General features: G+C 41.1%; 1 protein-coding gene across 1 annotated transcript; it reads left to right on the top strand.

Annotated features, from left to right (window-relative positions):
• Positions 1-958: 958 nt before the first annotated feature.
• On the top strand, positions 959-10842 carry TMIGD1 (transmembrane and immunoglobulin domain containing 1; the record flags this gene model as incomplete). The annotated part of the gene is made up of 5 exons (XM_080680382.1): positions 959-1040; positions 2986-3264; positions 7507-7785; positions 9794-9897; positions 10798-10842. 5 exons carry the CDS (start codon positions 959-961, stop codon positions 10840-10842), a joined length of 789 nt encoding a protein of 262 aa, XP_080536508.1.
• Between the last annotated feature and the right edge of the window lie 2204 nt (positions 10843-13046).

Below are 13046 nucleotides of genomic sequence, written 5' to 3'. Positions count from 1 at the left end.
CTGATATTTAAATAATGTATGTAAAGTGTTCGGCACCATGTCTGTTGCACAGAAAACACTCCAGATGTGGTTCTACTATATTCATAGTGGTACTCTTGAAAGGAAGTAATAAATACATGTTTTTTTCCTAGATGGAAGTGGAGAATATTTTAGGGAGGGGAATGGCAACAGCAAAGCACAGGAGAAAAAGAAGCTTTTATTATTTATTGTTTTGGTCCACACCACACTAGGTGAAGGAATCCTTAAGGAGTATCACGAGGGGAGAGCAGTGGAGGGATGGGGGAAAGTAGAGATTAGAATACTTTATCCCCTGTGTGGGACGAGCAAGAGGCAGCCGATCAATGATTCTCTCTCCTCATTGCTATTTCTATCTCTATCTCCCTCTCCCTTCCTCTCTGGAAAAAAAAAAAAAAAGACTAGAGGCCATGTTGCGATTGAATCATTCCTAAAATATAAACCATTTGAATCAATGGAATTTGGAATAGTCTCAAAAAACTTTATATTAGCAGAGAGCAACTTTACAAAATGACCCCAGAAAGACTTTCTAAACAAGATTTACTTTGTTCATTAGGGACCGTCTGAGAAGGAAACACGTTTCATTGCCCTTTCTGTGAAAATGACATTCTCCATTTCTCTAGGGAAGGCTGGTTTCACCAGTACCTTCCCCAGGGCTGTCCTAGTGCTGCCCTATATCTGATAGCCTATTTCCTTGTGATTTTCTTGTTGTTGTCTTAAAAAAATGTTTTAATACTGAAAGCACTTTGAACTTAGGAGTCAGAATGGGATTTTTTGGAAACTAAAAATAACATCATTATAACTGGCATGACTCATCTGGGACTTCACTGTAAGTGCATAATGGACAAGACGAAGGTTCATAAACTCAGTGTAGCTCAAAGTACAGAAACAACTGCATTTTCTTCCCATCCCCACCCCCAGATCCGACTTAAATTCGTTGAAGATGGCACAGAAGAGCAGCGGCCTAATGCGAATGTGCAGATTTCTTCTCTTAGTGATCTTATTTCTGCCACGTGAAATGACAAGTAAGTTCATATTTCTTTCGCCTCCTTATTTTTTTATATATTTTATTGATAATTTTACAGAGAGGAAGGGAGAGAGAGAGAGTTAGAAACATCGATGAGAGAGAAACATAGATCAGCTGCTTTCTGCACACCTCCCACTGGGGATGTGCCCACAACAAAGGTACATGTCCTTGACAGGAATCGAACCTGGGACCCTTCAGTCCACAGGCCGACGCTCTATCCACTGAGCCAAACTGGTTAGGGCTCTTTCACCTCTTTAAATAAAGAAAAAGTTCAGGTTAAAAATGATGGGTGGGCAGTGGAAAAATCCCAAATCCAAATTGGAATGAAGACATAGTTGCTCTGGTTCAGAGTATAGGAGTCAGATAACATCATAAAAATGAAATGGAAATATTTTTATGGTTCTCATAGCATAGAAGTATTCTATTCTCTCCAGAGCCACAGCCAGAATTTCCCTACATTTTAATGCATTGTATTACTAATCATATCCAAAATAATCTGCTGTTTATTTGAACATACACTAACACAGAAATCTTTCCTGCATTTGCTCCCCACACCTCACTGGAAATAGCTTTCCCCCGCCATTTTAAAAGTAATATATAGTTGCTGTAAAATAAATTAGGAAATACAGGGTGTCCCAAAAAATGTATACACACTTTAACAGCTGATAGCTCAATTTTGAAAATGAAATGTATTTCAATAAACACTGCCTTCATAATGATTCAATGTGTGTGTGTATACATTTTGGGGACAAGCTATTTATAAAAGAATAAAAGTAAAAATCCCCCCAAATCCCATCATCCAAAGATAGCCATTCAATGTTTTGGTGTATATTCTTCCAGATTAAAAAAACAAAAACAAAAACAAAAACAAAAAACAAACCTAGGCTGAAGTCTCATTATTTTTCCCAGTAGTTTTTTTTTTTTAAGTTATTACAGACTATTTTAACAAATGTTATATAGGGGGCAAGTTTCTGGTGGCTAAAGTTACTTTTTACCTTTTGTTACTTGCTTCTGAACCAGGAAAGTAAAAACTGAAATTTGGGTATGTTATATGGTGGATGAATTTCTAAAAATGAGAGGTGAAAACAAAGTACTGTATATCCTAATCCTCTACCTCACAATGACTTATCTGTCCACAAACCACAGCTGTTTAAATATCTTTTTATTTCACTGCATTGCCAATGCAATATTAAATCATCAGACATGAAAGACCAAATTCTATCACCTAATCAGAAATGTTTTCAAATCAGCTTTTGCCCATATGCAATTTTGATACATTTATAGTAATTATTAGAGATATAATTTACATTCTGCCTATTCATCTAATGTTTCATCTTAATTATTTTTTCATTTTACTACAGTGCTTTTTTCTTTGTATTTCTTTGTACTTCCCCACTCCCACTTTGCTACATCCAACCCCTTGAAGTAAACAAATTAAATCTGGTAAGCATTTCTCTACTTTTTTCTCTACTTTCATCAATGCTATTCCCTATATATATATATAGATAGAATTTTTCCCCAACACTTTTCCTCATAAGTGTGTGTGTGTGTGTGTGTGTGTGTGTGTGCGCGCGCGCAAATGGAGTAATTCTGTACATACTATTTTCTAACTCAATGGTTCTCAAACTTCACTACACATTAGAATCATCTGGGGCTTTAAAAAAAAATCCATATCCAGGTTGCACTCCTATCAATTAATAAGAATGTCTGGGGTGGGATCAAGGCATCAGTAATTTTTTTAAAAAATCCCCAAGTGATTCCAAGGTGCAGCAAAATTTGGTAACCATTTTCAGCTTTTCCTTTTTGTAGTCAATAATACATGACGGACCCTTTTCCTTGTAAAATCACATAGATCAATATGACTAATTTCATTGTTCTGATGTAACGTGTATGGTCATTTAGGTTGTTCACTCTGTCTTGATAGTTTCTTTCTGCACTCCCAGGCTCTGTTTTAACTGTGAATGGTAAAACCGAGAGCCATATTCTGAACACTCAGCTGGGCTCCGAAGCATCTCTGAAGTGTGATGTTCAGAACCACACTGGGGATGAAGGACTTCTCTGGTTCCGAGCAGGGGGGACAGTGGATTTGAAGTCTGAAAACAGAATCAATTCCAGCGCCGTCTGTGTGACTTCCATCAGTGAAGACGACAATGGAGTCACCTTTACCTGCAAGCTACAGAGGGACCAGTCGGTGTCCATCTCAGTGGTGCTGAATGTTCCTTGTGAGTAAAAGGGAAGATGCTGCTCGCCAGTCTGTGTTGTCTGCACTGCACTAAGTGGTAGCTGGAATCTGGGTCTAAAGAGTACGAGCATTTTAACATTTGCTTGATATTGCCAAATTGTCCTACTTACGCTCCCACAACAAAGCACAAAAGGCCCTATTTCCCCACACCTCATGAGCACTGAGTGTGACATTTGCCAGCTTGATATGAAATTTTACTTCAATTTTTTAAATTAAGAATGAGGGTGGCCCTAGCCGTTTGGCTCATTGGATGGAGCGTTGGCCTGTGGACTGAAGGGTCCCAGGTTCGATTCTGGTCAAGGGCATGTACCTCGGTTGCAGGCTCCTTCCTGGCCCGGGCCCTGGTCAGGGTGCGTGCAGGAGGCAACCAATCGATGTATTTCTCGCACATCAATATTTCTCTCTGTCTTTCCCTCTCTCTTCCATTCTCCTTAAAACTCAATGGAAAAATATCCTTGGGTGAGGATTAAAAAAAAAAAAAAGAATGAGGGTGTTCACCTTTTCATGAATATATTGGTTGTTCATGTTTAAAACCTCAAAAGAGGAAGCTCTTTGATGGCTGGGTTGCAGAAACTGGTCACCCATTGGTGGAACTATATGGCATTAGGGGTCCTTTAAATGATTCTATGTAGATGAACGTGGTTTGGTGGGAAAGCTGGTTCTACATGAGGGTGGTGTGGATGGTGGGGTGAGGGGCGATGTGGGTTAGGGTGGTGATGTGGTAGGATTTGGTAGAAAGCACTCTGGACTCAAGTTCAGCAGGCTTTTCTGTGAAAAACTGATGCCACTGCTCCTGAGATAAAAGGGGGGAGAAAATGCCAAAGAATCCAGCTCTGGGAAATACTGGCGACCTGCAGCCTGCGTTTCCAGAGTGAATCATTTGCTTGTTCCTGGGAAAAGGAGTTTTGTTTTTTATTCACTATGAATTAATAAAATGTGATGTTTTAGCAAGCTTCCCTTTGCATACTTTGGTAGAATCCAAGACTATCAGGGGCCCTTGGAGGTCTTGTAATGCCTATGACGTGACAGATGAGGAAACTGAGGCCCAGACTGAGGCCAGAATTCTCACAGCTGGAGCTGGGAACAGAACACAAATCCCCAGGCTCTTAATCTAGTGTTCTTCCCATTGTACCTTCTTAAGGGAGGCATGGCAGAAATGCCATCATTTGTTGGCTTAAAAAAAAAAAAAGATTTTCGTTTTTAACCTGGACCCAAAATCATCTGTATAACAACCTCTGAAATATTGTTGTCACTAAGTGCATATGAAAAAACCAATTGGTCAGTGGTTCATAGTGACAAACTGATACTCATTAATCAATAAATCAAAATGAGGTCATAAATTATGACAAGAATAGCATGTAAAGTCCTGAGAAAGTATTGTTATAAATAGCAGTTGATAATACACTATTTGGGGGAGTGTGCACAGAAATAGGTTCTTGCATACATTGTTGCTGAAAGCATAAATTGAGACCACCTCTTTTGCAATATCTTTCAAAATTTAAAGTGTGCTTACCCTATGAGACCCAGCATCTCTATATCTAGATGTAAACCTTGGAGAAACACATGCACATGTGCGTAGAGACATATACAAGCATATTTATTGACGCACTGTCTAACATTTTTAAAATGAATAGAACCTAATTCCCATCAAAATAAGATGGTTAGAGTAATATATTTCACTATAGCACTCTAAAAGCAATGAGCTAGCTCCAGCCGGTTTGGCTCAGTGGATAGAGCATTGGCCTACAGACCAAAGGGTCCCGGGGTTGATTCCGGTTAAGGGCACGTACCTCGGTTGCAGGCTCCACCCTGGCCTGGGCCCTGATCAGGGCTCACTGGATTCCAAGCGATGTGTTTCTCTCACATCGATATTTCTCTCTGTCTTTCCCTCTCTCTTCCACTCTCTCTCTAAAAATCAATGGAAAAATATACTCAGGTGAGGATTAAAAAATAATAATAAATAAAAATAAAAGCAATGAGCTAGATCTCTGTGGTTCAATGTGGACATATCTAAAAAACATTCAAGTTATTGAATTCTTTCATGTAAACCCTTCTCACGCTCCTAAAACAATACAATATATTTCCTATGGGTACATTATATGCAAAAAAACCCACACACAACAAAAACCCATGATACTTTTAAAAAAAGATGCAAGGATTTATATCAAATGTATAATAGTGGGTACTCTAAAGGAGTCAGGAAATTATGAGGATAGAGTCAAGGAGGACCTGAACTTTATCTGAAATGTATTATTATTATTATTATTATTATTATTACTTTAAATATGTTTTATTGATTTTTAGAGAAAGGAAGGGAGAGAAAGAAACATCGAATGGCTGCCTCCTGTACGCCTCCCACTGAAGATCAAGCCCTCAACCCCAGGCATGTGCCCTGACTGGGCATTGAACCAGTGATCTCCTGGTGCTTGGGACGATGCTCAACCAACTGAGCCACACTGACCAGGCATGAAATGTATTTTTTTAAATGTATTGATTTGAGAGAGAAAGAGAAAGGATGAGAGAGAGAGAGAGAGAGAGAGAGAGAGAGAGAGAGAGATATTTATTTGTTGTTCTACCTATTTAACCAGCATTCATTTGCTAGTTCTTGTATATGCCTGACTGGGGAGATCAAACCTGCAACTTTGGCATATCAGGACAACACTCGAACCAACTGAGTTACATAGTCAGAGCCTGACATGTATTAATTTTTTAAAAAAAGGAATACGTATAGCTGATAAGCTTATATTAATTTTAAATAGTTAAATAAAAAGCAACAACTAATAGGACCTGTGGAACTGGTATGTTTGGCAACTATGTTCTGTATTTAAGCAGCTTCCTACATATCTGAATACCATATAACAAACTTGTTGGATATGGATACAGAATTCAAGCTCATTCCAAAGAGCAACAAAATGTCATTCTTCTGAGAGTTATTAATAGCACAGCCTACTCAGGGTCTAATTATTCAGTGTGCAGATTATACAAGCTCCTTCCTCCCTCCTTCTCCGCCTTGACATCTTTCCTACAGCCCACTTCTCAAGCATTTTATTACTCTTTTGCACCTTGGCCAGAAACTGCAAAGGGCATGAAGAGGGGAGAGTCAGCCCAGCCATTTCTCCTCCTAAATGTTGGAAAGGCCTGGTGGGGAGGAGGGTTGGATTATTTGGTGACGATAAATGTGTTCGACTATCTATGGGTCTATAACTGCCCTCATCGTGGAGGAAGTAAGAAGTTGCTCGCACAGAGGAATGAAAGGGAGTTAGAAAGACACGTTCATCTTCCATAGACGCCAGAGTTGCCACGACTGGAACACCTTCTGGGCGGAGGACATCATTTCTAGAGGACTGTTGAGGGAATGCAAATACGCATGGGTAAATTTGTGGCCGAGGCAAACGTGGTTAGAGCAAATGTGAAAGTGGAGGTTGTGAGGAGTGCTCAAAACCACCACACAATAATGATAGTACTAACTAGCACGGTGATAAATTCTTTACCGGCATTATCTCACTTAATCTTCCACAGCAATTCATAGGTAGCTATTATCCCATTTTTTAGATAAGGAAACTGAGCAGGTACTTAGCAGTTAAGTAACTTTCTCAAGGTCACAGTAAGTGATGTAGTTGGAATGAGAGTGAACTGCAATGCCTGCTTTCTTAACATTACACTGTTTTATCCACCACTAGCAGAGATTGGTTTATTAATTCTCAGAGAGCAAAGACTCAAGGCTTATACTCTTGGGTAGTGTTACAAATTGGTACAGATTCATTATTATATACTAGAGGCCTAGTGCATGATTTTGTGCACAGGTGGAGTCTGGCCGGCCCGCCCTAATGGGGTGGGGGGGTACCTATGGGAGGGGGGTAGGGCCGGCCAGGGGGAGGGGCCATAGGTGGTTGGCCATCCAGCCCTGTCCCCTGGTCAAATTCCTGGTCAAACTCCCGGTCGAGGGGACAATTTGCATATTAGCCTTTGATTATATAGGATATTTGCTTCCTGGTTTGTCTTCTCCACCACATTAAAATTTCCATTAGGTTTGGAAATGGATGTATGTTACTCACCATTGTACCCCCAGTTCCTAGCCCAGTGCTTGGCATACAGTAGTCACTTAGTACATTTTTGTCAAATGAATGAATGACTAGATGAGACAGACAGAAGGAAGATCTTGAACATGGACAGTAAACTATGGCTTATCTGCTAATGAAACCTCAATGCTTGAGTCTTGCAGTTCCTCCTCTCCTAAGTGGAAATGACTACCAAACAGTTGAGGAGGGCAGTGCTGCGAAGCTGGTTTGCAATGTGAAATCCAACCCCCAGGCTCTAATGATGTGGTACAAAAACAGCAGCAACCTGACCTTAGAGAAAAACCACCACCAAGTCCAACAGACAAGTGAGTCTTTTCAGCTGTCAATCACCAAAGTCAAGAAATCTGACAATGGAACCTACAGCTGTTTTGCATATTCACCTCTGGGAACAAAGACAAAGGACTTTCACCTCTTTGTCAAAGGTAACTCTCTTTTTAAATGATATACAGCATAGTGCAAAACTCGGAATAGATGCTCAGTAAATATTTTTCATGCCCAGCTGGCGTGGTTCAGTGGTTGAGCATCGACCTATGAACCAGGAGGTCACAGTTTGATTCCCGGTCAAGGGCACATGCCCAGGTTGCAGGCTCAATCCCCAGTGTGAGGCATACAAGAGTTAGCCGAACAATGATTCTCTCTCATCATTGATGTTTCTATCTCTCTTTCCTTCTCCCTTCCTCTCTGAAATCAATAAAAATATATTTTAAAATATATTTTTCATGACAACAAATGATGATGACAGTTATGATTAACAGCTAGGATTTTCTTTGGCGAATTATCCCATTCAAGGAGTTTCCCACTAAGAACTCTCATCCTTCCTTTCAGGGAAATTATGCCAATTCCTTAAAGAACACTGCTTTTTGAGCAAAGGCCTTTTTCTAGAACTATCTGGGGGAAGACGATTCTGGTAGGCTTTTAGGGAGGAGTATTTCCATGAATTCTCCTGGGCAACAAGGTTTGTAAAATCTGGACTTTTGAGTTCACAGCCTAGAGACAAACAGAAGTCAGAAACACATAGTGAAGAAAGATGCCGACTCGATAAGAAAATGGATCTCTAAAATCACTCCTAACTCTGCATTGTAACATGTAGGCTAATCAGAAGAGGAAGTAGGGGAAAACAGAGGTGGGGGTGAGTTCTTTCTTGGTTTCATGCTTCATCCACCCAGGTTTATCACCTCTGCGATAGAGGGATGAAGCTCCAACTGATTTACCCTCCTCATATTTCTTGTTCATACAAAAAGAGAAAAGCGAGATTCCTGGTGTAGCAGATGCCGAAAATGCTCATGCGCACATTTCCTGGTCTGGGGCCAGGAAGCTGGGAGCAGCCAAACAAGCCGAGGCGCGTATAACTTGTTAGAACAGCATTCACTTTGTCATTTGCCCACTCATTGCCTCCCTTGCCAGTTCCCAGGAAGCCAACTGAACCCCTGCCAGAAGTGTTGGACTGATGGGAGCATAGGGCTTCTTATTTCCTCCCCATCAGGGGGTCTAGGGCACCCACGGACGGCTGGTGGGGAGGAAGAGCTGCTGCGGCCAATCACTGTGATTGCTGGCACGTTCCGTCATTTGTCATGCAGAACAGTGACAGTATGCCTAGGGGCTACTTGCTTTAAAAACCAACCCCACAAATAAGCTAAGAATCAGTGGAAGGGGCACCAGATTGAAGTCTGTGGCTATTCACTCCCACCACCCCCCCCACCCCCTGCCCCTCTGCTATTCCCAAAAGCATGGTTGGTGGGAGTCTCAGGCCATACCATTTCCACTGGCTGTAAGGGCCGCCCGCAGACACTGCGGGTTATATCGTCCCTCTTGGTTAAGAAGGAATCATAATTGTTCCATGTCACATGAAAGATATACAGCTTGTGTGACAAGCAGGATGCCAGGCTGTCACGTGGGCAGGATGTTGTTTGGGGTGGAGCTCTTCCAAACCAACTTGTTTTTCTTCCAAACCAACTTGTTTTTCTTAGTTCTTCCTGACTTCCCTGGCTGTTCGCTGCCTTGGCAGCGTAAGCGCTCTGCTGTCGGTGGTCAGGCTAAACGCCAAGTTTGCCATGAGCCTCTCTCCGCTGCAGGGCTCAGTGGGGTAGTTTCAATGAGGCCATGCAAAGCTGCAAATGACATCACGGATCTTTTTTCTTGAGCACAAGATTTTAGCCCACGTGTTGGGATCGTTTTACCCTATGAACACGGGAGGAAAATACCATCACTAGGTCTGTGATTTTGGACATGTAAACTAACCTCTCGAAGCCCCTGGTTCCTCGCTGGTAAAATGGGGATAGAATACCTACTTTTTGGGATTGTTGGGAGGATTTAAGTAAGAGGATGATATACGTTAAAGTGCAAGGCATCATGGCTGGGACATACTAGAAGTACATAAATTAGAAGCATGTAAATGTTAGTTCTCGTTCTCTGTGTTTGCATTTCCAACAGATAGAGGTTCGACTGTACCAATAGAACCCATTATTGCTGCAACTGTTGTGGTCTTTCTGACGCTGTGCTTCGGACTGATTGCTAGAAGAAAAAGAATAATGAAGGTATCTAAGTATTCTAAGCTATTTAGGTAAAATGTCATCTAAATAAAAGCTAAGAACCAGCTGTATAAGTGACTAGAGTTAGGAACCATATTTGGACAATCTGGTCTCTCTACCATGTAATCTAAAATGGAAGTTGCTAGGGAATTTGGGGCTGATTTTTCTTCCTTTTAAATTTCCCTTTATTGTGGTGATGGCTCCTCTGGTACAATAAATAAATGTAGAGAGAAGCATCTGCTCTAGAGTCAGGGTTCTGCATGAAAAGGGTGACACTTGCTGCTCACCTTTTGAGTAAGGCCACGTGCTCCAGCTGTGGTGGGCTGGAGTTTGACTTGTTGAATGGTTAACCTTGTTGGTTAGCATGATGCAGAGTATGTGGGTGCATAGGTTAGTGCCAGGCATTTGACTCGACCAGTTAACCCAGTGCCAAAGGGAGGCAAATATGGCAGAAAACCTCTGAAGAAAGGCGAGTGTGGCCTAGGCCGAGTTCATGATCCAGCAAAAGCCATTCTTCTTGAAACATATGGTAACTGGGTTTTATTTGGGGCAACAATGTCTCCCAAGAAGAAATTCACCGACCCCGTTACCCAATCCAGAGCAAATTTTTTTCCTACAAAAAAATACTCAATTACGTACGAATCCTGGAAGCATTTTGAATTAAGAATTACACCTATTTTAGATTTCATTAAAATAATTAATATAGCCAGAGAAATAAGACCTGGCCCAGTGCAGAGGAGCTGTATATTCTAGGCATGTCTGTATTGGTGTGTATTTTTTAGGTAGGAGATTATCAGACACATTTGGGTTTCCTGTCCCTTGAGCCACCTTGATGCATTCAAAATATTGATTAATGGGCCTTTAAAAAGCCAGAAAACTCATTGTCCCTGTTGTGTTTGCCTTTAGTGCTGCGTAAAGGGTGAAGATCCTCAAAGAGAAACAGCTCTGTAAGTACTCTGGGCTGGACCTGCCATGAGCAGCGGGTAGTAGTGGTGTGCATCATAAAGCCCATCCCGGGCAAACTCCTCCTGAGATGGGAGGTGCTGGAAGGTGAAGGGGTTCAGAGGAGAACAGAGGGGGGAGGAGAATCTGCCTCCTCTTTAGAGGGAGATGGGTGAGGCCGTTTGGGAGGTTACCTAGAACTGCGAATATCTTTGGTCTTAAGCCTACTCGCTCTTTAAACAACTTTGGGCTAATGCTTGTGCAACTGCATTTTTATTGCCCTGCAATGTAAATGAGTGAGAGGGCCTACCCTAGGGGAAGCCACTGCTGTATTCTCACAACCAAGTCAGGAGCCACATTCCTCATCCTAAACCCTGCCTTCTCTCTGGAGCTTCCTTTGATCTGCTGGTTCCAGATACGTAAAGTGGGTGGTGGGCAAAGAGAACTAAGGCATGCTTCCCAAGAGTATGAATTTAATTTTGATTTTTTTATTGTTATGGTCATCATTAGAATTAATTTCTTGGTTCATTACAGATGAGAAAGCTGAGATGCCCTCTCATGCAGCAAGACTTGTGCATCTGGATCGCCTTGATTTATATAGTCCCATCTGTATTTATTGCTATTATTAAATTCACTCCTGTCAGATTGTCAGAGGTTATGAAGACGTGTCCCATTAAGCACTTAACAGTAGTTGTTATGACTAATTTGATATACTTGTGGAACGTTTTTATGGAGAAAGCTGTTCAGAAGGAAAAGTAAGATTTTTGTTAAGTCTTCTCCTTGAAGGGTGTGTTAATTGAAATCTGTTCCAGAAAGGAAGGTAACTATTTACCATTTAGAGTATATTTTCCTAGAGAGATTAGCAGATGTTTGGGTTTTACAAATCAGTACAGCACCACCCAAAATAATTGTGGGGCAACTTAGAGTGATCCATTGTTTTAAGTTGCCAAGGAAGCCTGTAAAAAATACCAATTATCAACTACTTTCACTGTCGTTATATAAAAGAAATGTTTTGAGACTAAAAAGGGAAGGATATAATATCAGAATATAAAACACTCTTTTAAATGGAAGAAATTTAGTATTATGAAAAACTCAGCACATTTTTCTCTTTCTTCATGATTGACACAGTCCCAAAACTTTTGAACTATATATAGTGATGACGGTGAGAACCGTAGGGGACCGGGGCTGGCCAGCATGTTTGTTTACAAGTGTCCTTTGCTTCTTTTTGCAACGTCATCCGCATAGTTCTAGCTATATCATTTATGAGTCAGCCTGTGCTCCTCTCATATACCTTAGTTTTAAATTGTAGCTCTTTTATAATTTATCGCTGACTTTCTCTGCTTCCATCCTGTCTTCATTTTCCCCCCATAAGAGTCTCTGCTTCGCTTTGCCACACAGCTAGGGTAGGTAGGGGGAGAGGCAGCCCTGGCCAGAACCACCTTGGATGTCTCTGCTTTGCTCCTCATCCCCCACCCTGTATCTTAGGGAAAAAAAAAAAAAAAACTTTTTTTTTTTTTTTTGTCTAATATTGCGGTAGCTAAATGTGTCAGAGAGAGAGGAGAGGTTGGGGGTGAAAAGCTGCTGTCCGACAGATGTTAAAAGCCCCTATTGACATAGAAGCAAAAAGAAGAAATGAGCAGAATATATGGAATCTCAATGGACTTGTTTCTAAGAGGAACAGACACATATCCTCCTGGTAAGCTTCTCTTTGCGCCCTTTGAAACCTCAGCATGGAATGGAGAGTGGGGAAGCCTTCAGATCCTGTCTCTCATTCAGGATTTCTCAAACTGGAATTTGGAAAGCCCTATTAAAATGCTGCAAGGAGAAGGTAGGAGGACTGTGAACATCTGAATGTTTAATTAAGTAGAAGCTTAGAGATGATAAAGAAAAAACAAAACAAAACAGATCTCAGGCAATGGTGGGTTGGGATCGTTTAAAGTGGAAGAGGAAACAGAACACTTATGCCTCTAATTGGTCTTGGAATCAGGAGACCTGATTTCTAGTCTTAACTGTGTTACCTGGAGCACGTCCTTTTTCCTTTCTTGGGCCTTTGGAAGAGGAAAAGATTGGATTAGGGGGAGGATTAGGATTAATTTTCATGTTATCTTGAAAATTCTCAAAAGATTTCCACATAGTTTAGTTAAATGCTGGAAGGAGTTGGCAAGAAATACTGAAGACGTAATACCTTTGCCCCACCTAGTAGATTATGAATC

Source organism: Plecotus auritus, assembly GCF_963455305.1.
Source record: "Plecotus auritus genome assembly, chromosome: 7".
NCBI classification, from domain to species: domain Eukaryota; kingdom Metazoa; phylum Chordata; class Mammalia; order Chiroptera; family Vespertilionidae; genus Plecotus; species Plecotus auritus.
The sequence above is the reverse complement of the archived record's forward strand: the minus strand, read 5'-3'. Positions and strand labels throughout refer to the sequence as shown.